This window comes from Onychomys torridus, chromosome 6, assembly GCF_903995425.1.
Source record: "Onychomys torridus chromosome 6, mOncTor1.1, whole genome shotgun sequence".
In the NCBI taxonomy this organism is placed as follows: domain Eukaryota; kingdom Metazoa; phylum Chordata; class Mammalia; order Rodentia; family Cricetidae; genus Onychomys; species Onychomys torridus.
Genome location: NC_050448.1, coordinates 56,529,887 through 56,556,533, shown reverse-complemented (window position 1 = coordinate 56,556,533; position 26,647 = coordinate 56,529,887). Strand labels below are relative to the sequence as shown.

Here is a 26,647-nt window from a genome sequence, read left to right as displayed (position 1 = left end):
GCAGGAAGCATAGGCAGGACAAGCAGAGAAGAGAATTCTGGGAAGTGGAAGGCTGAGGTGGAGAGACACTGCCAGCTGCCACCATGACAAGCAACATGTAAAGATATTGGTAAGCCACAAGCCACATGGCAACTTATAGACTAATAGAAATGGGTTAATTTAAGATATAAGAACTAGGGGTTGGGGATTTAGCTCAGTGGTAGAGCGCTTGCCTAGCAAGCACAAGGCCCTGGGTTCGGTTCTCAGCTCTGGAAAAAAAAAAGACAAAGATATAAGAAATAGATAGCAAGAAGCCTGCTGTGGCCATACAGTAGTCTGTAAGCAAGGTAAGTCTCTGTGTGTTTACTTGGTTGGGTCTGAGTGGCTGTGGGACTGGCAGGTAAGAGAGATTTGTCCTGACTGTGGGCCAGGCAGGAAAACTCCAACTACAAAGAGAAAACTCTAGCTACACCTGCTTGCTTGGGTGACCCAAAATGGCAGTCTTGCCCCTATACAGAAAGCAAGTGTACAAAGGAAGAGGTCAGAGAGGAGGAATTGAATGCAGAGTTACCCATTAGTCAACAGACAATGTGGAAGCAGTGATCCACAAACGATGGAAAGGTCATGGTATCCATTGATTCCTAGCCTACAATTCCCTGAAAACCAAATTGACATATTAACTCAAAAGTAATTTGATTGTCTTCTTTGGATGATCTTCTTTGGTCTTTTGCTCCTTGATGTTTAATAACAAAAGCATGGCATCATCTTAGTCAGGAAATAGAAGATATCTTCTCTTAGCACTACATGTATTAATGTCAAAACCATTGTGTTTTCTTAAATACAGTTACCCTTTTGTATTTTAATTAATTTGTTTTTTTCTTTCTCAAGGCAGGGTTTCTTCGTGTCCCTTGCAGTCCTGGAACTCTCTATGTATAAAAGGCTGGCCTGGAATTCACAGAGATCTGCCTGCCTCTGCCTCCCAAATGCTGGGATTAAAGGTGTGCTCCACCATTGCCCAATGTATTTTAATTATTAACAAAACACACTGTGATTTATTTGACTAGCTACGCTCACTGAGGTGTTAAACCTAATGAATTTACAATCATATAAAACATTATATTGGTCCATTATTCATAATAAGGAAAATATTGATCTACAGATTAGTTCAGCTGGGGATGTTACTCGGGTAGTGCACTTTGCCTGATAGGCTCGGGTCCTACATTTCATCCCAGAACTACAGATACATAAACAAGAATCTAACATTTTTATACAATCCACTAATACTTTTGAGAAATTTTTATATATCCTCTGAAAAATTTTAATTAGCAAATATAATTATAGGTCCAAATTAAACATGTACTAGGAAACCATGTTTAAATAAGTCTAGGTATTAGTAAAAGGGAAATGACTACTAGTAACAGCTAGCCATTGTGAGCTAAACACATTTTCTGAAGGAGTAAGTCTGCTAAATTTGAGTTAAATTAATTGCATGCATCTGGGACTAGTTCTACTGAAAAGCCCCTTTTATTCTCAACCCACCTCTAGCGGAGCCCTGCCATACTCAGGTGATCTGTGGGACTGTTTTGAGAGGAATGCTTGCTTTGTTATGATGTTCCACAATGCTTTTTTGAGGGTATCTGATTTAGCTTTCCTTGTTGGAAAGGACCATGTAATCCATTTCTGCAACTATGGGCTTTTTTTTTTTTTTTAAATCAGTAGACCGAGTACAATGTGATGTATTTCGAGAATGTGTACACACTAAGGTTTTCTTCTCCAACCTCCTTCAGTGGTAACACTGGGCTCTCAGTACCAAACAGTGGAGTGGAAAAAAATCCCCTCCGGCTACCTTTTGTTATGCTAATGTGTTTGTTCTCTACTTGCCTTAATTTGCAAAATATTACTGTTAACCCCTTAGGTGTCTTTCTTCCCACAGCCAATGATAAGCACCCGTATTGTTGTGGCTGAGCCACTAAACTGCATAATGTTGCCTGTTTTAGACTGGATTTATTGAATCAAGAAAGGCACAAAGGTCTTTGCAAGAATGGGGCATCTGAAGTATTCATTTTAAATTCAGAGCAAGGGTTGAAACAGAACAATTCTTTCTGGAAAATGTCAGTGTTTAAGGCTTAGATTCTGTGATGCATTTTTCTTGTCAAAAATGAATAAATAAGGAGCAATGCAGAAACTCACATTTCATTTTATGCCCCGTTACAGATGAGCTTGAGTTCTGACATGAATGTTTTTATGGTCATTGTTGTCTGACTGCAATCTTTCAAATGATACGAACCAATTAATCAACCTTAAGTAAGTGGTAAACACTGGACTTGGTGAGTTGGTTAACGATAGAGCCAGAATTGCTCCTTCCTGTTGGGTGTTCAAGTGATGGTCAAATTCTACCATGGTTTTACGGTGCTTAGAACACTACAGTTTTAAAAGACAGGCAGATCGAAACATTAATGCCTCTAGATGCCATCTGTGTGGAATATTATGCCAGCACTGCACACACACACCTCACTTAATCCAGAGGACAATGCTTTGAGGGGCTGCTATTAACCCTGTGGTAGGCAGAGTTCCGATGGTCCCCCAAATTCTCATTTCCTGGTAAACATACTTTCTTCCAGATATCCAATCAAATACTTACCCAGAGTGTCGCTGCTGAGGGATTAAACATAATCAAGACCCTAAATCCTTTGAATTTAAGAAAAAGAGATTTGCCCAGTGTGGTGGAATAAGTTTATAATCCCAGTTACCTAGGAAGTTGAGGCAGGAGAATTATAATTTCACTTCTGGCTAGGCTACAGAGTGAGTTCAAGGACAGTCTAAACAACTTAGTGAGAGCCTGTCCCCAAACAAAAAGTTGGAAAGAGACTGGAATGTAGCAAGTACTCACTTGCTTAGCAGCATGAGTGAGACTATAGGTTTAATTTCCAAGTACTATGGGTTGGAGGATTTAGCCTCAGTGAGCCTAACCTAATCAATTGAGCTCTTTGAAGACCTTAAAGTTCTTGACAAAGGGGCTGCAACACTGAGGGGCATGTGACCTGAGGAAGATTTCCTTGGTAGCTTTGAGGGTGAAAGAGTCATGTGATTAGGAGTTTGGGCCTTCTCCAGTTGACAGTGGATCCTGGCTAACACCCATCCCTACAACCCACAAGGAAGTAGAGTATGCCACAACCACATAAAGTTGAAAGAGATGGTAGAAATACTCTGATGCCAGCTTTGGGAGACCTGAGCAGCAAGGCAGCCATGCCATCCCCAGACTTCAGACCTATAGATCTGTAAACAGATACATGGTACTCCATTAAATTTCTGAATTTGTGAATATTTGCTACGTAGCAATAGAAAACCAATATGATCTCCATTTTATAGGCAAGAAAATTAAGGTGTTATGAAAATACTAGTAAATAAATCTGACAACCAAGAGGGAAGATTAAAAATCCTTCAACTTTATCCACTTAGCAGAATAATAGTAGTCGGTTCTCCTCTAGGCTTATGAACTATCTAGACACAGGATCTTGGTCTCAATAACACTGCCACACATGAGTTCCATCTTGTGTAACAGGCCTAAAATCTAATCAGACTCTTATAATGACTATTGCATCAGCAGCGTATCTTGCCAGGTTGGTTGTTACTGGAGCTTGCAGGGTTTACAACTGGATAAGACTGATGATTACTTTTCTCTTCTGTAGCATGTACAGCACCTTCCAGCGCTATGAAAGCTGGCCAGTAGGAATGAAGCTTCCTTATCAGTACCAGCTTGATTTTTTTTCCTGTTCTATGACTCAAGTATGTGTTGTCTTTAGCGATAGGATCTTATTGCCAGTTTCTGGGGAGTAACCAAGAGTGATGGCAAATACCTGTAAAGTTTTGAGGTCTATGGGACCCTTCTTAATAAGCAATTCTAAAAGAGGTAACCCATTCTTGGCCTGGGGTTTATATTTAATAGCTTTTGATGTCTAGATGAGGCATTGTTGCCCTCCCCCTGCTATAGGCTACCTCCATTTAAATACACTAGAACTTTCCTTTAGAGAAAGACCAGACCCCTCCTTGTTGGAGTGGTTCTGATAACTGGCCTTCTAATGTCAGCCCTGTAGCCTAGCCCACTGGCGATTTCCATCAGGCCTGAACCTGAGCAGACTATACTCTTGAAGCTACCAGGAGCTTCCTATGCCCAATCACTATGGCTTATGAAATATAACCAAGTGCCTCATTCGCAATTGTAGTCACTCTTGGATGTGTAATGTGTTTGCTCCTCCTGTTGATCCTGAAGTTAAAAACTGAATTTTCCCCGTTTAATTAGCTCTTCAGCTAGGAGCAGAGGCTCCCTCATTGTCAAAAGTATTTCCCAAGAGAGGGGAAAAAAAAGTAAAAAGTTTTCAAACAATTGTATTCAACTAGCTTGAAGTAGAATGATTACTAATCTAATGCACACTTAAAAATTCTTTTCTCTCTGTGAATAGCAAAGACTCTGCATGAGAACAAAAGCAACCTCAGTTTTCATGCCTCGTCATTTCTGGATCAGCATCTATCCCATGCTAAGCAAGGAAGTGAGAGGTATTGATATTGTCTGTAGAAAGCCAAATCCAAAGAAGCTATTAAAAGCCCTTTGGGGTATAGCTTGGGACCTCAATGCCTGACAATAATTATTTTATAAACTTCAATAATAACAGCTGTTAAACCTGAGATTTGCTAGAAAAAGACCAGTTTCCCAATTTTTTAAACGAATTTGAAGCAAGCTTTAATTAAACACTGGCCAGTGTGATGGGTGTGGAGACCCACAGAGGTTCAGAATCTGAGCTTGCTTTACCCAGCAGGGCTGCATAATGGGGTGATTTTGCCATGAACGTGGTTACCAGGTGTTTGGAAGGGTCTACATTTGGCTGTATGGTGTGCTTTGATCTTGCAAGGGGGAGGTCTTCTGCCTCTCATCTTGGCATATTATAAAAAGCCCTTTTGAATAAAGAATGAGGCTGGTGGGTATTGACCCAGGCCCTCCTGAAGCTATCCTATGTTTCTGTCTTTCTTCTCATCATCTAGATCTCTCTGGTATTTTTTCATTCCTCTCTCCTCCGCCAAAGAACCCTTCAAAAGGTGGGAGCTGGACTCCCACAGATGGGTTCTGGCCAGAACCATTCCAGGGTTCCCAGGAAATGGCACGAGTCACATTTTGCAGAGGCTTATAGAGGCACACCCATAAGGCCTCTGTATTTTCCATTAGGTCCAATCAGGGACAAGTATATATACTGACATACTTCCCCTGCCTGCATACCTCCCACCTACATCCAATCATACATTCTGACTTATTTCCACATCCAGTCAGGGGCAGTTTTTAAGCACAGTAATTAAAACATAACTTTGGCTCTCACACACCACCACAAAGCAAAAAAAAAAAAAAAAAAATTCCTATGAATTCTTCCCTTCTTGAGGGAGGTTATGAAACATTTATTTGCGGTTCTATTTTCTTTGTGCCCAAACACAGAGCTGGGGCCACGTGCATAAGGCCCTCTATATACTTAATGAATTCTTTCTAATCTTCTTGCCTGAGGTTCCTTGGCTTGCAAGATTCAATAGTGGGAAAGCATAGAGAATACCGTATGTCTGGTCTCATTTACTCCACATTCTATGCATTTTTGCCAACATAGCTGAGGTACTCTGCAAGTGTTGTGTATGAATAATAGAGGAAACGATCATTGCAAATTTATAATGCTTTAAGGATTTCCCTCCAGTGACCTTAAGAAGAGAGGATCAAAGCCAGATTTAGAAAACAGATGTCCTGGTATTTGATCCATCTGTGCTTGTGATATTAGATCATGTACAAACTGCAGAATTCAACAATAAACTTTAAAAACTTAGCTGTGGAGTCAGACCTGTTTTATTAGAACATATTCTAAGCTCATCAATTCTTCCTCAGCTTCCTGGGCTCTTGTCATTATTCAGTCATATTGGTTGAAAGTCAATGGAATGTTGCGCTGAATTTCTGACTTTAAGAAGCTTAATTGTATTGATTGATGGAAAAGTCAATACTTACATTAGAAATATACTCAAGGTTTTATATCAGGCCCTACACAGTCCAGGTACTTTAAGCTGCCCTTATAACTAAGAAATAAAATCCTTTTACAGGTTTATGTGGCATAGGGTTCTTTCCTTTCATTTTTTTTTATTCCCGTATTTTCATATAATAAAAAATGATAGAAAACAAGGATGTGTTTATTTTTTAATTGACCAACAACTGTCTGCAAAAGTCACACCATTAAGTGAGGAAAGGATCCAGTTGAGCTGAGAGATGAGGCCACTGGCTGCCGTGATACTCAGAGAGCCATGCTTCTTCCCAAATGAACCCCTTTTCTAAACTAGCAGTTTTAACCGAATCTGAAAATGCAGTTACACATGGTGCTTTCGTACATGGATGTACTTCGTACAAGAGTTAAGTTAGTTACTTACCACCATTTAACTCCACCTCAGGACCCACTGATCACACCACCCCAACCCCCCTTCCATAGGCCTCTGGGAACCACACTTCATCAGCTTCCAGGAGATCAACCTGGGGATTCTGGATGTGAGTGTGATTACGTGTCTTTCTGGGCCTGGCTGACACTGACATGTTTTTCTTCACAAACCTGCCTTGGACACAGGATGGGTCATGTACACCATCTACACAGGATCAGACATACATTTATTTTTCTGGAGGTTCAGATTCAATTAAGATTTCATAAAAAATTACTTTTTTCTGTTTATTTGAGGAATCCCATAGATTCAAACTTTGTAAAATGGCAGAAAGCAAAGCGTCAGGGTTGAAGAAGGTAAATGGTGTTGCTGTGTTATTTTCAAGGAAAAGAGGGGGTTTCTCCTCCCTCACAGCCAGTCAACATGTGGCACACTCACTAAGAGCTTCCTGGGATATATGAAAGTGTGTTACTATATCCAGCACTTGGGAATGAAAGGTGTTAGTGTAATCATTTTTATATGAAACCACAAACTATCAGGTGCAAATAACTTCAAGAAGTTGAGAACTAAACACTAAACACATGCATCTTAGAAAGAACAAAGTACTCCAAAGGCATAGCTGTTTTAAGACTTTTTTTTTTTTAATTATAATTTTGTGTGAGAGAGAGTGAAGGTGTCCATGGAGACTGGAGGGTCAGATGCCCTGGAGCTGGGGTACAGACAGTTGTAAGCTGCCTTCTGTGGGCGTTGGGAATTGCAAGAGCAATATGTACTCTTAACTGCTGAGGCAAGTCTTCAGCCCAGGCATAACTGTTCTAGAAGAACCATTTTCCATTTTTCTTTTTTGACTTGGTTGAAGAGGGAAAGAAGCTTTACCCTGCTTTTAAAATCTCCAACACTGGGGCTGCAGCTGTGCGCTTGCCTGGCATGTGTGGAAGCCCTAGGCTGAGTCCTCAGTGTCTCCAAATGAGACCCAAGACTGGTGACTGCTTTTACGATTATTCTGAATGAACCCGCAGATAAATGAGAATTTTTAGAGTGAGGAGAATAACCCCCAAGTTCCAAAATATGTGTTCTGGTGTTCTATAAACTTAGCAGATCCACACTGTAAATATATATGTATATACACACATATACATATATACATATATATTTGTAGTTGGTTTTGAGAAAGGGGAGACTGATGTTTTACCACACAGGGACAAGGGAAGACTGTGTCGTCTGCTGAGAGGCCCTGTCTTTCTAGCCTCCAGAATACTACTGATAATATTTGATTTGTTCTGATGGGCTGTAAAATGCTTCTTCAATTAAAATTTCAAAGGTAAGCATGACCAAATTATGATTCCATGCACTCTCTGCCTAGTCCGTACGAACAACCTCGTCTTACAGATAAGGCGTACTATGTGTAAATGGTGCCGAGTGCTGGAAGATCACTGGCAGAACAGGGATGGAAAGGCTACATGCTTTAGCCAAGGAGGCGACCAGAACTGAGCAGCAGAACACTGGTCGCAGGAATGTGCCCGTGACAAGGCACCCGGAGCCTGGCCTTCCATTTCCTGCGTCTTATTCTCTCACTGTGTGCTTGACTTGCCTGGGCTGAAATCCTGCCTCCGTCAGTTAGTACCTCTGACCTCAGGTGAAGAGTTCACCTGTCCATAGCACAGTGGCCTCATCTGTCAAATATCAGTAGAGAGAACCACAGTGTGTTCTCATTAAACTGTCTAGTGTAGCTCTTTTCTTGTTTATCTTCCCTAAGTTATTCACTAGTGAGGAAAACACCCAACAAAGCAACCAATTTAGGACAAACCCATCAACCACGAAGGACTTCAGCATTCAAAGGTCATTAAACTGTCAAGAGAAGCCCCACCTAGAGCATGCTGAGAGGATTCATAGTGGGTTAAAGCTGCGGCAGAATTACCAAAGGCTGAAAAAGTTGTTATTGACCACCTCACATGTTCGTACACAGGTGGGTTTCTATATCACAAAACATTGTAATACATATTTTGATTAATGTATTTAATGTTGTCTTGGGGAACCATACTAATGAAGAATGGCTGACCAAGTTCAATATGACACCATTTCTGTGGGGGAAGTCACTGACTTAAATCAATTTGGGATGAGGTCAGAGTGCAGGAGCAGAAAACGGGCATCAGGAAGCCAGCTGACCCTGCTGAGGTCTGGGTTAAAACAAGGCCAGGGGTGAGGAGGCAGACAGACCACTGGAGAGGCCGTTAGGATGCCACAGGCATTGATTCACTGGGCTCCGTATGCTCTTATAGAAATGAAATATATAGTTTGGCAGAGGCCAACTCCATTTAAACAAGAAGAATGCACTTGCTCTTAAATCTGAGATAATAGCAAAAGTAATGGGCTTTCCTGGTTGATATATACATGTATTACCATGGTACTGTAACACACATAAGGCCAGATGGACATAGCTAAACACACAGGCACACAGAGATACACACAGAGACACAGACACACACACAGAGACACAGACACAGACACACACACAGACACACACACACACACACACACACACACACACACACACACACACGAGAGAGAGAGAGACAGAGACAGAGACAGAGACAGAGAGACAGAGAGAGAGACAGAAAGACAGAGAGAGACAGAGACAGACAGACAGACAGACAGCAAGAAAGAGGAGGTGGGGGTTCTTAGGAGTTCATTTCATTGACCTCTACCGTGCAGTAAGTGTTTAAGTGTTCAGGTTGTCATTTGGCATGGAGGTTATTATCTCACTGCTCAAGCCAGATAGATGATTGATTTATCACATGACCTGTGGAGCACTCTCCTTTTGCTCTAAATAAGAGGGTCCAGGTAGAAGGCAGCTGCCCCAGGCACTTTTGCAGGAGTCCCTTGGAGGTGCCTGAGCGTCCTGGCTGCTGGTTTCAGACAGGCCTGGAGCTTAAATTAGGAAGCCCAGCTGCTGGAGCTATAAACACCCAGCAAAGGTAGGTCTGTGTTAAAGCTGCAGCGCTGAGCTATCGCATACTACACTCTGAGGAGTGTCTGCAGTCAGAAATGAAACGTGGCCCTGTTGATGTGGAACAGGATGGGAAAGGAATGGCCACAGATGTGGAAGAAGTCTCAGGGGGAAAAAAGGCGTTGGAAAAATAACAGGCAGTAGACATCACCTAAGTGATACCTCTGTCCTCTCTAAGGTGACCCAGTTGACACCACCACGCTCCTCTCTTCTCATTCCCTCTGCTCTCTCTCCCTGCCTCATTTGCCTCGTCCTTCCTCCCCTTTCTCCTCCTCCGTCTTTCTCCCCTCCTCCCCCGCCCCCCCCCCATTCTTGCCGCTCCCTCTCTTGATTGCCTCTTTTTCTCGGCCCTCTCGTTCTTTTTTCTTTTTTGAGACAAGTTCTCTCTGTGTGTGTCCCAGGTTGGCCTTGAGTGATTCCCCTGCCTCAGCCTCCCAAACACTGGGATCAACAGGCCTGTACCGTTGGATCTGATTCCTTATACCTCGAGTGCTTTGTAACAGGTTTGTGGAACTGGTGTGTGGAGCTCCAAAGGCAAATGCCTGTGCTGGATCTCAGTGGGTGAAAGTAAAAAAAAGGATTGGAATCTGAGTCTAGACCTGGAGTTTTCCCGTGGTGCACGGGAAATCAGGGCTGGGACTGGAGGGGAGGATGAGCAGCCCCAGCGAAGGACTTCGTGGGTGGGTCAGTTGTAGGTGCTCCTTGCTAATAGGCACAGTCGGTTTCAGTAACCACATGTCATCATTCTCAGGAGCTTTTTTTACTATCCGTCTCTAAGTCCCGTGATCCTTTAAGGAAGTGTCTAAGATTAAAGAGGAGGAGGCCAGGAATTTGAGAATGAGTTGGGGGTGGGCACATTTGAGAAGTTGGATGAAGGGAAGAGAAAGGAGAAACATGATACATTTTAATAAAAAGAAAGGAAAATTTTGACAGAAACCATGTAAAAATAAGCTTTTATAAAATTATTATTATTTTCTAATTGGCAGTTCTAGAGACTGTGTGGGGAGACAATTGTTATTAAATGTTCATTTTATACTTTTTATCCATTCATTGTATAAAGTTGGGTCTTAACCTTTTTCTCTTAGAGTTACCATTAGATTGCAGAGCACGGGGTAAGAAAACAAGGGACAAGAGACAGAGCAAAGCCTGACCTCAACTGTCTAGACTGGTTAGAGCCCATCAGTGACAGGCATCAACCTTCCTCTGGGGTGGAAATGTGTGATGGAACTGGGCAGGAACCTTAGGTATGGGGAAGGTGATCCAGCTGTGGAGAGGATTTGCTGGGCAAAACATTTTTCAGAAATTTACAGCTCCTTATCTTGGAACAGCTTGCCCAAGCAAAGTAGGCTAACTTGGGAAACTGACTGCCTCAGAAAACAGTCCTTTCTGGGAGACAGATGTGGCTCATTGGTGATGGTTGATCAGTAACAGCAAGTCAGTTTCAGATGATGGACTGCTTTCTGGGGCTGGGGCATTCTATCAATTACAGTGTATTTTGTTAATGTTCACCATGCTTGAAAGTGTATTTGGTAATTATTTATCTAATGTGTCATTATAAGAACGTTTTATTTAGTTGGATAGTTTTTGTTTTTTTTTCTTTTTTGGTTTTTCGAGACAGGGTTTCATTGTGTAGCTTTGTGCCTTTCCTGGAACTCACTTAGTAGCCCAGGCTGGCCTCGAACTCACAGAGCTCCACCTGGCTCTGCCTCCCAAGTGCTGGAATTAAAGGTGTGTGCCACCACTGCCCAGCAAGTTGGATAGTTTTGATATTGGTGGATTTTGTTTTATAATTTTTCACAAGCCCTGGTAACAGCTCCTGTGGATTCCTCATGCATGCTCTGCTGTTCCTTGTCTCCTACTGCATTGCTGGGTTGGTTGATGCCTAACACACTGACTTCACTTGCTTAAGAATTGTATTAACTACGGTTTCCGGGCCTTTTTTAAAAAATAAAATATAAAGACATACTATGAAAAGGCAAAAAAAAAAAAAAAAAAAAGGAAGCTGTCTAAGACGGTTATGAGACACAGGTGGGTCTCTGTAAAGAATTACTGTTGAGACAGCAGGACTGGGAACGTGAACAGAGAGCACCATGGCTTAACACCTCTGCCAAGCAAGACCAGTCTCTATGCAACACACACACACACACACACCACCACACCACACCCATATACACCACACACAGATTACACATCCATACACATACACACATATACCACAAACACACCATATACCCATACACACACCACATACCCATCACACACACAAACATACATCACACACACCACACACAAATCACACTTCCATACACATACACACATACACCACATACACACCATACACTCATACACACACACCACACACCCATACACACACACCACACACACCACATGTACATCACACACTAATACATACACATTACACATCCATACACACACACACACACACACACACATACACACACACACACACACACACATTTCAAAAAACAACTTGAGGAAATCTGGAAATTCAGCCATTGTGTGATGTGTGTGTGTGTGTGTGTGTGTGTGTGTGTGTGTATACGTGTATGTCATCAGTGTACAGAGGGTGCTAAAGCCTGTCTGTGAGCACATTGGCATTCTCAGACACTGCTTCTAAAAGCACTTCCACTTCTTTGTTTTTGAGATGGCGTTGTGGGCACCTGCCTTGGTCCACTCCATCCAAAGGAAACAAGGTGAGGGTTCTAGACTATAGAGCCCTGGTCACCAACACAGTGTGCTCAACACGGTGACATTCAGGATGTGACTCAGTGGTTTTTTGCTTTGCAGATTTGCAGTTTCGCACCACCTCCTTCCCTGACACGGCCCACTCACAGCCATGCGAGCGTGAGGACCATGGGCAAGTGCCTCCGCGTACACATGAACTCTGGCTGCCTTCCGTCTCACAGCACAGGGTCCTCTCTGTTGGTTGCACTTTCTTTTTACACCTCCCCTCTTATCTATTAAAAGGGCTGAAAGGGTGTGTTGCTAACAAGTATGATTATTGCCAACAGGTTATCTTCCTGCAAAACTTAGATGCTGTCACTTCTCAGGGTGACTAAGGACATGCCATTGCCTGCGATGCAAACTCACAATGAATTCAGATCAGAACCCGGGAGCCTATGAAGGGTGTGAAGCTAAGAGCAGTACCTTGACGTGAAAGCCACTCTCCAGTCTTGATCTGTTGATGAAACTGTACTCTGGTATCCCCCATCCAATTTCACCAACATGCTCATGTTTATATTTTGCTGGTAGGCTTCGGTTTAGGGCAGATCTCCATAAATATTTGAGATCTCCAGTTTTCTCTAATGCTGGGCGCTTTTCTCCTATATAGGCGGTATGCTGGTGAACTTTAGCCAAGTGATCTTTTATGTAGTCTGGACCTTAAAGAGATAGGAAGGAACGCATGTTTAAAACCTTCACATTATTTTCTCTGTGTCTGTCTCTGTCTATCTCTCCCTCCTCCTCCTCCTCCTCCTCCTCCTCCTCCTCCTTCTCTCTCTCTCTCTCTCATGTGTGCGTGTGTGTGTGTGTGTGTGTGTGTGTGTGTGTGTGTGTGTGTGTCTCAGGTATCTCAGCCCAGTTTACTGGCGATTGAGCCCCTTTACATTCTTTTCAAAGATGCCTTTATTTCAGTTGTGGAATCAATAATATGTCATTTCTCAATGTTCCTAGGTATGATTGTAAGCCTTTTAAACAGCTTAATTCAATGTAATAAGGATTAACCACTGAAGAAGTTAGACTCTAACCACCCCCCCCCCCCACCACCCCACCCCCAGTTTAAGATGAGAAAGGGAGACAAATAAAAAGATTGGTTCTTTGTTCAGAGTCACAGCAAACAAGCTCTCCACACTAGCAAGGCTGCCTTCAAAGCTGGGTTCTCAATGGCCCCACTAAACTCCTTTGTAATTAATTCCAGATAGACACACGCATTTCACTTCCGAAGTTCCTCATGCACGCCATATTGAAAAGAGCTAGCCTTCAGATACCGGGTGTTTGCTTTGGATACATGATTTCTTTTTGTTTTGTTTTTGCTTTTTTAAGACAGAGTTTATAGGTGAAGCAGTCCTGACTGTCCTGGAAGTCACTCTGTAGGCCAGGCTGGCCTAGAACTCACAGAGATCCACCTGCCTCTGCCTCCCGAGTGCTGGGATTAAAGGCATGCACCACCACCCAGCTTAGATATAGGATTTCCTAGATGAAAGCGACAACTCCCCAAATGTGTTAGCAGCAGTTAGCTGAGAAAATGACTAGATAGTACAGTTCCGACAGATGACACGCAAGGCAGGGGTAGCTAACATTAGCATTTTAAATGTAAAACAATATAAAAACAAGCAATGAAGGGAGAGACTCAAACAGACATCCCAGATCTGGGCAAAGATCACTCAGGTCTGCACATGGAGGTCTGGTGCTGTGAAAGTGGCGAAGAACAGGTCTTTCTGAAAGGATGCTGCAGGTTACAGAAAAACGGAGGGTTTACTCAGCCAGGGAGGAAGTTTATAAGTTGTAGAGCCAAAACGGGTGCTAGATTGGTGAAGGGGGCCATTAGGACCAGGTGAGCAGAGATGGACACATACACACATACACACACACACACCCCCACACACACCCCTAGAGCCATTTGCCCTAGGTTGAGAGAAGAAACTACCACGGCCCACCCAGTGCCAGGCACCATTGTGGTGAGCAAATATATGATGGGGTATGGGAGGGAGAAAGGCAGAATGGTTCATGTCCTGTGGAGAGAGGTAGATCTGAAGAGGCAAAGGTGGTGTGGAATGGGCTGTGGGAGGCCTGCTTGCCACCTGGTGCCTTAGTGACGTCTGGGCCTTGGACTGTTGCCAAGGGCCGTGTCTGGGTCTGTGGCCCTTCCACAACCACAGTCTGTGTTGTGGTCTGTGGCTCCTGTTACCACCAAAGGCCATGAGGATACCTGGAGTCTGGGTCGCCACCCATGGCTATGTTGGTGTCCCAGGGCCTGAGCTGCCACTCGGGGGCATGGAGACATCTGAGCTTGACCTGCTGCTATAGACCATGTCTAGGTCTGTGGCTCTGTTGCAGCCAGGACTGGGTTGATGTCTGTAGCTACTGCTACTGCCAAAGGCTGTACAGATGCCCCGGGTCTGGGCCAATACCTGAGGTCATGTTGGTATTCGAGAGTCATGCTACTACTGGGGTAATACAGATCTGAGTGCCCTGCACTGCCACCCAGGGCCATGGTAACATCCAGCTGAGCTGCTGCTGCTGGCCGTGTCTGGGTCTGTGGTTGTGCCACAGCTGGGGTCTGTGTTGGTGTCCATTGCCTGTGTTAACACAAGCAGGCCCATTTGAACCATGTACAAGGTACAAGTACTAGGGCTGTGCTGAGCTGACCCAGCCCCTCCTTGGCCCTGAGATTGGGAGAGCTGGCCCTGCCCCTACAAGGAGAGCTGTTCCCCTCTTTGGGAGAGTTGACTCCACTACCCCTCACCATGGGTGTGGGAGAGCTGGCTCTGTCCCTCACTGAGGGGAGTGTGCTGTGGAACAATTTTTATACACTACAAGTATGAATTACTCTCATTGGTTAATAAAGAGCTGACTGGCCTATAACTGGACAGGAAGAGATTGGATGGAAGAGCCAAACTAAGAAGATGCTGGGAAGAAGAAGGGCAGAGTCAGAGGAGTCTTGAGCCAGACATAGAGGAAGCAGGACATGTAGAAAATGAGGTAATCAGCCATGAGCCACGTCATAGAACTTAGATAAAAATGTAGTTTAATTTAAGTTGTAAGAGCTAGTTAGTACCATTGGAGGCCCATTAACTGTAGACTAGTGGCTGTGAAGCCCCCACGGGACTGGACCAGGCCCTCTGGATACAGAAGACAGTTATTTGGCTCGAAATGTTTGGGAGACACCCAGGCAGGGGGATCGGGATCCATCTCTGGTGCATGGGCAGGCTTTTGGGAATCCAGTGTCTGTGGTGTGGCGCCTTGCACAGCCTTGGTACAGTGGGAAGGAGCTTGGACCTCCCTAGGCTCAGTATGCTGGGCTCTGCTGATTCCTCATGGGAGACCTTGATTTGGGGGATGTGGGGATGTGGGGTGGCTTGGGAGGGAGGGCTGGAGGGTGGGAGGTGGGAGAAGGTGGGATCTGTGGGCATTATATAGAGTAGAAAACTTCTTAATAAAGAAAAATGAAAAAAAAAAAAAAAAAAAGAGCTAGTTAGTAACAAGCCTAACCTATCAGCTGGGCATTTATAATTAAATCTCTGTAATTATTTGGGAGTGGCTGCCAGGATACAGAAAAGTCTGCCTACAGGGGTGGTCCCAGCAGCCCAGTCAGACCAACTCAGCTACCACCCAGATATACATCCAGGGCTTTGAAATGGCACTCCCCAACATCTACCCCATCTATGACCTGCTGGAGTATGTGAAGGGACTGGTCCTGTGGAACCATAGCCGCAGGATCTCCATGACTGGGCAACAGCAGGATATCCAAGAGGAGTTCCGGCGAGGATCCAGTATTGACGGTGTACCAGAAGCCAGAGGCCTCGATCTTGACCAACAACACATCACACCATGAACATTTGCAAGTGAAGCTGTGTGGGCAAAAGGGAATACTGCGTGACGCACTGCAGCTCTCAGTGCTAAGATGGATAAAGAGGCGATGGAGAGTCGGGAAAGATGAGCAGAGCAGGTTTTGTTTGGTTGGTTAGTTGTTTTTTTGTTTGTTTTATTTTTATTTTTATTATTTCTTTTTTAGTTTTCCTTTGGGGAAAACACTACAAGGGTGAAGAGCAGATACAGAGAGACTAGGAAATGAATAGGACTGGGTTTGGGATGCGGGAGGTGGAATTCCCAAAGAATCGATAAAAAAAAGTTACGTTTAAAAAAAAAAAAAGATTGGCGAAGGGCTCTCTAAAGGCCCAAGCATGGCAAACAACCCCCTCCCCACCCTCCACAGATTTCCCCATTCCTTTCCCTTGTTAAAGCCTTCATTTACCTTCCTAAAGCCAGCCCCCCAGGTTTGTTTCCTTTTTTGGCCACTGACTCATTACTGAGACGAAACACCAAGGTCCAGAAACCAAAAATCCATTATTTGGCTATACAGGCTAACCTGTCCAATCAGGACTTACCAACTCATCCTAGCACAGAGTTCCCCTTTTCTCCTTAAAAACAAACAAACAAAAAACACTTCTGCAGAGACACCTGCTGCTGCCTTTGTCTGATCCAGAGGTGGCACCTCACCCCCTCCACCTTCCTTTGCCCCTCTGGGATAATAGATCTCCTTTATGCCGAGAATTTGGTGTCTGGATGTGTTCTGAGTTGACTCCAAGGGGGCCCCTCTACAGTTAGGGGTGCATTTGGGAGACGCAAAGAACTTAATTTCTGTTAGCACGGCCACAGTTTATGGACGGCCCTGCAGCATCAGGCTGTGCTCATCAAGAGCTTGGTGTTTGGGGAGTCTGAGGAAGGCAAGGCTTTGGGCCAGGTGCGCCTGTTACTGTAGTCCAAATGTGGACCATCCCACTACAGTTCACCAGTTTGAATACTTGGTCCTCAGCACGGCTGTTTTTGTTTGTTTGTTTGTTTTTTCGAGACAGGGTTTCCCTGTGTAGCTTTGTGCCTGTCCTGGAACTCGCTTGGTAGACCAGGCTGGCCTCGAACTCACAGAGATCTGCCTGCCTCTGCCAGGGCTGTTTTGGAAGGCTCTGGAACTTCAGGAGGTGGAGCCTCCCTGGAGAAAGAGGGTCAGGCAAGGCAGAGCCTTGAAGTTTGCTGGCCCTGCGGCACTTGGGCTCTGCCCTCTCTCTGCCCTCGGACCACTGAAGACTCACTGTAACCAGCTTTGGTAGCCAGGCTTTCCCTGCCAGGAAGGTGATGGCGCTTCTTAGACTGTAGCCAGAAGAAACCCCTCACCCTCCTCCCTTATGTTTTTTAATTAAGAAATTTTTAATCGTTTTACGTATCAACCACAGATCTCCCTCTCTTCCCTCCTCCCGCTCCCCAGTCTTCCCCCCTCCCCCAGTCCACCCCCTGTGTTGTTTTTATTAAATATTTGGTCATAGCAATGAAAAATATAATAATGAACGGAAGGACTGGGGCTCTCAAGCATCTCTCGAGGAGTTCGCATGCCGTTCAAGGAGGTTTGAGGAGGACTCTTCAGAACCGCAGATGGGCTCGTGTTTTCAGAGTTTCTCAGTCACCAACACTCACATGAGGCATTAATACTCACTCAGGAACAGAAACATCCCCAGTGAATACATTGTAGCCTTGGGTTCTCACTGGCAAAACAGACCCACCAGAGCCTAAGAAACCATTTTCTTCTTCCATATGACAGCACCTCCTTCCTCTCTGTCACAGGGAAGCGCTTACCATCACTTCTGAAGAGGGTCAAATACTGAAGCACCCAGTCAGTCTTGGTGGGCTTCAGGCAAATCTTTCCGAAATGTTTTATTAAATGCCTAAATGAAGGGGAGCCAGGTGGAGAACTTGGGAACAGTACCCGCATCATTTGCCTTGCAGATAGTCAACAAAAGCAGACTCAACACTGGGCAGTTCAGTGGCAAGCAAAAAAAAAAAAAAAAAAAAAAAAAAAAAAAAAATGTAATTGTGGAATCAGAGTTGGTTTTCTTCTTTGTTGTTCTTGTTTTGTAGAGGTCATGTGCATGTATCCCATAGTCGCTGAGAGGAAATAATAAGCCTCCATGAGTTTCAGTTATGGCTAATCAAGCAGGGTTTCACTGGTAGGTGAGCAGCAGAGCCCTTGCCTAGCATGCCCAAGACCAGGGTTCATCTCCAGCACCATAAGAACGAAGAGTGTGGTTGTGAGGGGTTTGTTTCGCTTGGGATGGAACCCAGCCAGGGTCATAGACACTCTACCACAAAGCAACACCCATTCAGATTTACAGTGTTGAGCTTAACTGCAGTAGTTAGAAATCCTGGGTTTGTCCAGAGCTGGCTGTGTGACCCAGGGAAGGTCACTCACCTTGTGTATCTCAGGCTCCACATCTGCTGCGTTGCCACCTTCCAGGAGAAGGAGTTTGACTTAACACAGAGGGTTCAGCTGAAGATCTGGTCTGTGTGCCTAATCCTCTGATTTGTGGCCTTTTAATGTGAGGCTTTGTCTCACCTACTGCAGGTCTTTGTTTATCTGTGTCTTGGGAACTGATGGAATTACTAATGAATGACTTCTTCTCTTATTGTGAACAAATTTCAAATCCTTCGGAACTCTTTGGGAATAAAGGTCATCAAACATTTTCTGTAAAGGCCAGAAAGGAAATTGTTTTGGTTTGGCTGGCCGTTAAAATCTGTTTCACCAATTCAATTTTGCCCTTATAGGTCAAAAGCAGCCATGGGAAAATAGGTAAACAATAACTATTCACACGTTTCAATAAAAACGTTATGGGAAGGGCTGAGGAGAGAGCCTAGTTGGTTGAGTTCTTGTCTATCATGCATGCATCCTGCGTTCCACATTCAGCAATGCAAAATCTGGGTGTGAGGGAAAATGCACATAACATCCCAGGTACCAGAGGTGGAGGTGTCTTTGGCTACATAGGGAATTGGAGGTTAGCTTGGACTACATAAGAAAGACCCTGTAACAACACACACATACACTTTTTTGTAGGCAGAAGTTTCTCGGTCCCACCTAGCCCCGAGGTCCAGACGAATCTCTCCTATCTGTGGTCCCACAGCCGCTTATAAAATAATTACACAGAGGCTTATATTCATTACAAACTGTATGGCCTACGGCTCCTGCTTATATTAGCTAACTAGCTCTTTCAACTTAATTTGTCTCTGGCCATGTGTCTTCGTGGCTTACTGGTACTTTCACATCTTCCTTCTTGGGTAGCTGGATTGTGTCTCCCCTGACTTCATCTTTCTTCTCTCTCTCTCTGTCTCTCTCTGTCTCTCTGTCTCTGTCTCTCTGTCTCTCTCTCTGATTTCCCACCTGGCTGTAAGCCTTCTTGCAATAGGCCAAAACAGCTTTATTTATTAATGGGGCAACACATATTCACAGCCCACAGAAAATCATCCCATAGCACTTGATGGTGCTCTCAGCTTTCATAGTAGAATCTGGAGGTGAGCAGAGCTACACAACGTACCACTTGTTCATCCATCCATGCCATTGGGACAGCAATGCAAAAAAAAATTGCTGAAGTATGAGCAACCTGGCTGTCTCTGGAGTCTTACTCATGGCAGAATTTTAATAAGAAAAACCCTGCTTTGCCCTTGATGCCCTTGCAGTGTGCCCAATGCACCTGCAGGGAGGCTTGGCATCTCACAGGTTGCCCATTCTACCAACAAGCATGTGAAATAGGAACAGCTGAGACCAGTTCCCAGTAGCAAAGTCACAGAGCTAGTGATAGGACAGTCCCTTCTAGACCTCTTACTGGGAGAGTCTAATCAGCATCCACTTACCCAACCCAAATTCCAGGAGGTCAACATAGGAAGGGTTAGAATAGACCAAAAGGAAATATTTATTTTCTTTTATGCTTTTCCCTACCTTTCTGTCTTTAATACATTTGAATTTATTCTGAATTAAAACGGTGACTCTGTATTATGCACTGCATTATTATTTATTTTAATTGTATTTATGTGTGTGTGCCATCCATGTGCAGGTGCTCATGGAGTTCAGAGGAGGATGTTGGATCCCTTAGGGCTGGAGTTACAAGGTGGTGCTGGGAACCAAACGCAGGTCCTCTCAGAGAGTAGCAAACACTCTCAGCCACTGAGCTGGCCCTTCTCTTGTTTTCTTTAAAAACAAAAATGTGTCTTTACAATGTGTCTAATTTCTCCTGTGACATTTATAAAATAGTCAAAGATAAATTAAGTAAAGTTGTTACAGTGTTTCATAAAGGGTTGTCATGTTTCTGAGTTTTTTTTCTCAATGAACATATATTACAGATTACACCCTGCATCCTTCTGCATTATTTTGTAAACTCACTATTTTAGGAGGTTTATTGTTTTATGTTTTTTTAAATTTACATATTTAATCTTAAATTTATTTAGGATCTTTATTTTTGAAGATCAAAGTTTTTTCTTTTCTAAAGTTTTATTTATTTTTATTTTATGAGTATAAGAGACTTAACTGCATGTATGTGTATGCATCACATGCATGTCAGATACTCTGGGAGGCCAGAGGAAAGATGCCCTGGAACTGGAGTTACAGAGATGGTTGTGAATCATCATGTAGGTTTGGGGAACTGAACCCAGGTACTCTGTAAGGGCAGCAAGTGCTCTTAACTGCTGAGCCATCTCTCTAGCACCCACAAGAAACTTTTGATATAAAAAGCACGCTCATTCAATGGTTTTGGTGAAATATTTTTTCCTTCTGATTTCACCGACTTCCTAAGGAAACAATCAACGTGACTATTGTCAAATTTTACCAGATTAAACTATTGTAGAAAGCATGTTGGCGTGCAGAAATTTAAATAAATTAGTTCGGTGTCATTTATATCCTACGCTAAATTAAAAAGCCATGGGATCTAAAATTTAAGGCAACAAGATTGTAGTTGTATATAAATTTCATTTGCTACGAAATATTATTTTCCATTTTCTTACAACCATTTAAAAGAAAGCAAAGCTTCTTGACTTCTGGGTAAATTTTCAGACTAGAAGTTGGCTTCTGTGACTTGGTGAAGGGAGAGTGTCAAGTTAAGTAAAAATAGACACTGTTTCAGAGGAAGAGAGAGCCTTACAAAGTCCCAAAAGGAGGTGAGAGGACAGCTGGAAACTGCAGAGCAACAGAAGGAGGAGCACAGAAAAGAAGGAAGGTAGCTGGAGGCGCCCAGCAGGGGACGAGGAGGCAGAAGCTTATGCAAAAGATAAGCTGGTGGCCCCTGTGAAAGGAGGCTGGCTTCTCTACGCAGAGGACAAGCTGCTGGTTCTCCATGCCCCCTCAATTCCAGTTACATATTGTGGTGGTGTGAATAGGAGTGGCCCCCATAGACTCATGAATGCTTGGCCCATTGGGAATGGCATTATTAGGAAGTGTGGTCTTGTTGGAACAGGTGTGGCCTTGTTGGAGGAAGTGTGACACTGTGGAGGTGGACTTTGAGGTCTTCTATGCCCAAGTTATGCCCAGTGTGACACACAGTTGTCTCCTTCTGCTGCCTGTGCATCAAGATGTGGAACTCTCTGCTCCTTCTCCAATACCATGGCTGCCTGCATGCCACCATGCTTCCCACCATGACAACAATGGACTAAACTTCTGAACGATAAGCCAGCCCCTCCCCCCCATTAAATGTTTTCCTTTGTAAGAGTTGCTGTGGCCATGGTGTCTCTTCACAACAATAGAAACCCTAACTAAACATTAATCTTGAAGTTCCATAGGCTCAGATGGCTGTGGCCAGGTGCCATCTTTAGAAGAAACCCAGACTACCAAGAAGACATGAGAGCAGGGAACAGAGAAGTGACACTTCTCAACCTACCACACCTGCAGGACAGAAGCCAGTCCTGGGGGAGCTGTTAAGCAGGATGGGAAAGACCCAAGCCTGCCAAGCTCCGAAGTGCGGGCAGCAGGAAGTTTGGCTCCCATACTGACATGCATAGGTAGCCTTTCCTTTGATGGTCTTTTCCTTTGATGGTTAGCCAGGGGACCAACCTCTGCAGCCTCCTGTCTGTATCACTGTCTGTACAGCCTGACAACTGCTGATCCACCAGTCATTTCCTGCAGGGGAGTGTCTGATGCTCAGGCTCTGAAGATGTGAAGACAGATGCACATGTATAAACCCCACTCTGCTGGTTCCTTCCCTTGCTTTCAATCCATTTGGGAGACATCCTCTTGCTGGAACATTCATTACCCCAGAGGCTTTAACTATGAGTCTCAGGAGGGTGGGAGAACCTGCCTAGCCCATAGAAATAACTGGTCAGCAGGGGCTCCTGAAACACAAAGAAGGGAGATATAAAGTGAAGAGGGCTCTGACAGCTGACTGACACTGGTCCAGCACAGGCTGGCTTGGTTCATTTGACTGTCTAGCTTCAGCCTCTCCACTAACTGGGACCCTAGGCAGGTTACCATGCCCAGCTCTATCTCTGAACGTGCTTAATGGCCAGCACAGTGTTCTGACCTCCATCAAGACTGGACATAAACTCATATCACAAGAAGATAAGCACTTCTTTAAGTGTATAATGAATAATCCAGTTTCAAGAACTGCCTTAAGTTTTCCTATTCTGGACTTGTGGTAAGGAAAGGAACCAAAGGGTAAAGTCAAAAGAATGTTTCTGTTTACATGCATTCATCTATTCATATATTTATAATGGTAGCTTTTGTGAGATGTCGCTCATACACTGCACATTATTCATCCTTTAAAAATACACACCCTTCTTCCTCTCTTTCCCTTTTATCTGAGACAGGGTCTCATTATGTGGCTGGCTTACCTGGAACTCCTATGTAGACTAGGCTGGTATTGAACTCATAGAGAGCTGCCTGTCTGCCTCTGCCTCCCAAGTAGTGGGATTAATGGTGTGGGCCACCACACCCAGCTCACATAGATTTAGATATTGAAATTGTGTTCTGAAAGGGATGAAAACAGGTTATATGCAGAGAATCTTATTTTGTATGATTGAATTAATAATACAAGCACCTGTCAGCCTAGCTACACTCTTAGAATGCCACTTTGCCAAGTATCTCCTAGAATGGCAGTGGTGGTCCATAGCTTCCAGAGAGGCTGCTTGTACCCACCTCAAACTTGGCTAGTTAAGTAACTACCATAGACTGTTTGCTAGATACCTGCCACAAGTTTATTTTGGAAGTATTATGACCTTTCAATATTCTACAACTTCATATTTTTAAAATATATAGCACATGATTTCCATAACTCTAGATTTGGGAATTAGCAAGTGGAGTGAATTAGTTCTTTAAGGGTCCTCAATAACATTTGGAGACATTTTGGAGCTGTTACAAGTGAGTCAGGGATGCTGCTGTAGTCCAGTGGGTAGAGACCAGGAGTCTGCAAAATGTGCTACAGTGCATGAGACAGTCTTCCCCCAGCAGAGAATCAGCTGGCCCCAGGGGGCAGCAGTCATGGCTGAGAACTCCTACCTGAAACTAATGCATGAGGCAACACAAGGTGCTATCCAAGGAGAAAGTTGTTAGTTAGAGATACTTCTATCACAACTGATTGTGGATTGTAGTGCTTTTCCAAAGCAAGAAGATGGGGCCATACCATTAAATGCATCCAGAGAACTGACTTTGGAGTCAGAAAGACAAGAATGCAATCCAACCAGTTCTAACAAGTCCGAGCTTAGACTGTTAAGTGTAAAATCAACACCTGTAGAAATGTAGCTCAGAGATAGAGTCTTTACCTCATCTGTATCAGTCTCATACTTCAAACCTCAACACTGAAAAAAGTATCACACACACATTCACACACACACACACACACACACACACACACACACACACACACACACACAACCAGAAATGTCCCAGAAGAACATTGAGAAATGTTAAATGTGGAGATGTTTCTAAGGTCTTAGAACAGTAGCTGCTATTCAAGGAAATCATAGTCAATAGTAACTACTAGAAATGGACATATGTTTCTTTTTCTTTTCTTCCAAATAAGCATTTTATCTACACTCCTGGACTACCCACGTCCTGGACATTTTCCTGCTCTGAAACCTGCCTGTCCTTGAGCCCTGTCCATTCTCTCTCCCTGGGATGCCGAGTGCTTTAGTTCCACCTCACAGTCCCACGCTGCAGCTCCATGTGGGGTCCATGAGAGGCTGTTCTTTCTTTCACAAGGGAGACAAATCAGGATGCTTTTCCGTAATCGTCTCCTTTTCAGGTACCGATGGAGTCCTAGACACGACTTGAGAACCTTCTCCGTATCTAAGCTACACTTGGGGAGGCCTGCATCGTCCCCTGTTGTTCCCATGACTGTTCTTCCAAAGTGCTGGGGGGGACTCCCTGTGAGGATGGGCATGCTGAACTCTAATCCTGTTCTTTATGTGAAGAGTGGCACTTCAAATGACAAGATTCTCATCTGCAACCACAAGCCAGAAGAAAGTGGAGCCATTTTTTTTTTACATTTATGAAGGAAAGAACTATTATATACCCAGCTACACTGCTTTTTGACAGATTAAGGAAAATAAAAGGTATTTTTAGATAAAAGAAGAACTAGATGAAAAACCCTAAAGACGGGTTATTTTAAGTCCTGAAACAGAAAGGAAATGTTCTGAAGAAAGTCTGTGCAACAAAGAAGACGTTCAGTTTTAAGGGAGGAGAAGGACCAGAGCTCACGGGAAAATGCCTGTCCTTGTGTCTGATGGCCCCGGGAGGCCAGGACCACAATGAAACATACCCCAGGAATAAATGAAAAGGAATGCGGAGGAATGTGGAAATGAGATTTCTAATAACGTTTTGTGATAATCAAATGACAATGTGGGCATAAATTGGAATTGCAGATGTGTATCCAGCCAAAGCAAGTGGCAGAAGGTGGCGGTGGAATGTGAAATGAACTCTAATGGCCACAATGATGCATGCTAACAGTGACCAGCTTATCAGAGCAGACGAGCAAACGCCAGTAAGAACCTCTTATTACGTGCCTGGTCTGGGTCAATGTGAGCAAAATTTGATATAGTATGACCGTTTTTTTCTGGCTTTCCACGAAAAGACCATGTTACATCCTATTGGGCATGCTCTCTGCCCTTCAGAAAAGATGAAAGTGGCCTTGATGTCAGGCTACCCTCAGGGCAGGGCCTCTCATTATCACAAGGAAATTACTTACTACTGTTAATCCCAAAGATGGGAAGAGGAAGACCACCAACCCAAAGCATCATGGCCAAATTAATTCAAGCAAGCAATTCATTAAAGCAAGCTTTTTTTAATTCATGAATATGGGCAGTCTCCCCCTTAGGTGGAGTTTGAGAGATCAGCATTGGGTGTGAGGAAGACAAGGCATTTATAGCTCAGGGGTAGGGAGTTTCCAAATGGGGGATTCCGCAGGCAATAGGTAAGACTACAGGAGCAGAGAATAAACAAGTTATTCCTAATGACCCCCTGAGACAAAGACATGGCTGCAAGGTGGGCATAACAAGGTCGTCACAGGTCATCATCTAACTTTTTGAAACAAAGGTAGGGTTGCAAAATGGTTATAACAACTCTTTGAAACAAAGACATGATTGCCATTCCTGGAACAGGCAGTACAGAACCATTTGTAGTTAAAGTTACAGGAGAGACGTAGTCCAATCCTTGAGAAACAGAGGATTAATCACAAACAGGAATGAACCTAATTTGTCTTTATTATAAGGTGGCTTTTAAGCCTAAAATGGAGGCAGGCTGATTCTTCATTATCAACGCCACACCTGGTCTTGAGTGTCTGTTCTCAATCAGCAAGGACGTCCTTTCTAGAAAATTCCAGATAAATTCCTCTCTATTGTCTTCTCTACAGATGAGTTATTCATCTCTTTCTAAAAGCAAGCACAGGCAAGAACATGGGAATCTTGATGACAGGCCTGGTGTGAATCAGGATTAACCCCGAGGCCTGTGAGGTAAAGGCAGACACTTGTCTACAATGAGGTTATCTAACAGTGGGGGATGGGGCACTGGCCTCTAGACTGTCAGCTACAAGGCACAGAGAGAAACACACTTGATGTACATGAACAGACTCTGCTGCTTCCTTTACCATAACCTTCTACAAATGCACAAAGTTAGATGACGTCAGTATCACACCCCTCCAGTTCTTTGTTGGTATGTTATAATTAGTTGCTGGTTGTACTATTATACTCCAGGACACAGCTTTATACTGAAAGAATATGAAGGAATCCTCCCTCTTCGCAGAACTCAAAGGAGAGCAATTGCTAGTGTTCCTCCATGGGCACAGTGTGTGTCTCAAGCAGAGATCCACACTCTGCTGTGAGGACTAGACAGCAACCATCTCAGGCTTGCAGGCTAGACCATTCCTACGCAACTAGAGGTCCAAAGCAGTCTTGCACAACAAAGTGATCAGAATACCTACACGCTGATGTTGGAGATGGAAGCCAGGGCTTTGAACACGACAGGCACAGGCTCTGCCCCCGAGCCACACCCCCAGCCCTGAATCAGAATCGTCTCTGTGGATCACAGATCTTCTTACGTGTATCACCAAACATTATCCGTCTGTTTCTCAAACCACAAAGTGAAAGCATTCTTCAGCCATTTAATTCATGTACAAAGCCTATTTGACTCTACTCCCCCTCATTACTTTCTTTTGACCCCAATTTATTCCACTTAACTCCTTC

General features: G+C 43.9%; 1 protein-coding gene across 1 annotated transcript in view; it reads right to left on the bottom strand.

Annotated features, from left to right (window-relative positions):
• C6H4orf45 (chromosome 6 C4orf45 homolog) overlaps window positions 1-14,590 on the bottom strand; it is a 49,887-nt gene extending 35,297 nt beyond the window's left edge. Inside the window, exons 1-2 of the mRNA XM_036191325.1 lie at window positions 14,581-14,590; window positions 12,599-12,831 (exon numbers count right to left, since the gene is read on the bottom strand). Coding sequence (XP_036047218.1) covers window positions 12,599-12,831; window positions 14,581-14,590 — 243 coding nt within the window. The remainder of the gene's footprint in view (window positions 1-12,598; window positions 12,832-14,580) is intronic.
• Window positions 14,591-26,647: the final 12,057 nt, after the last annotated feature.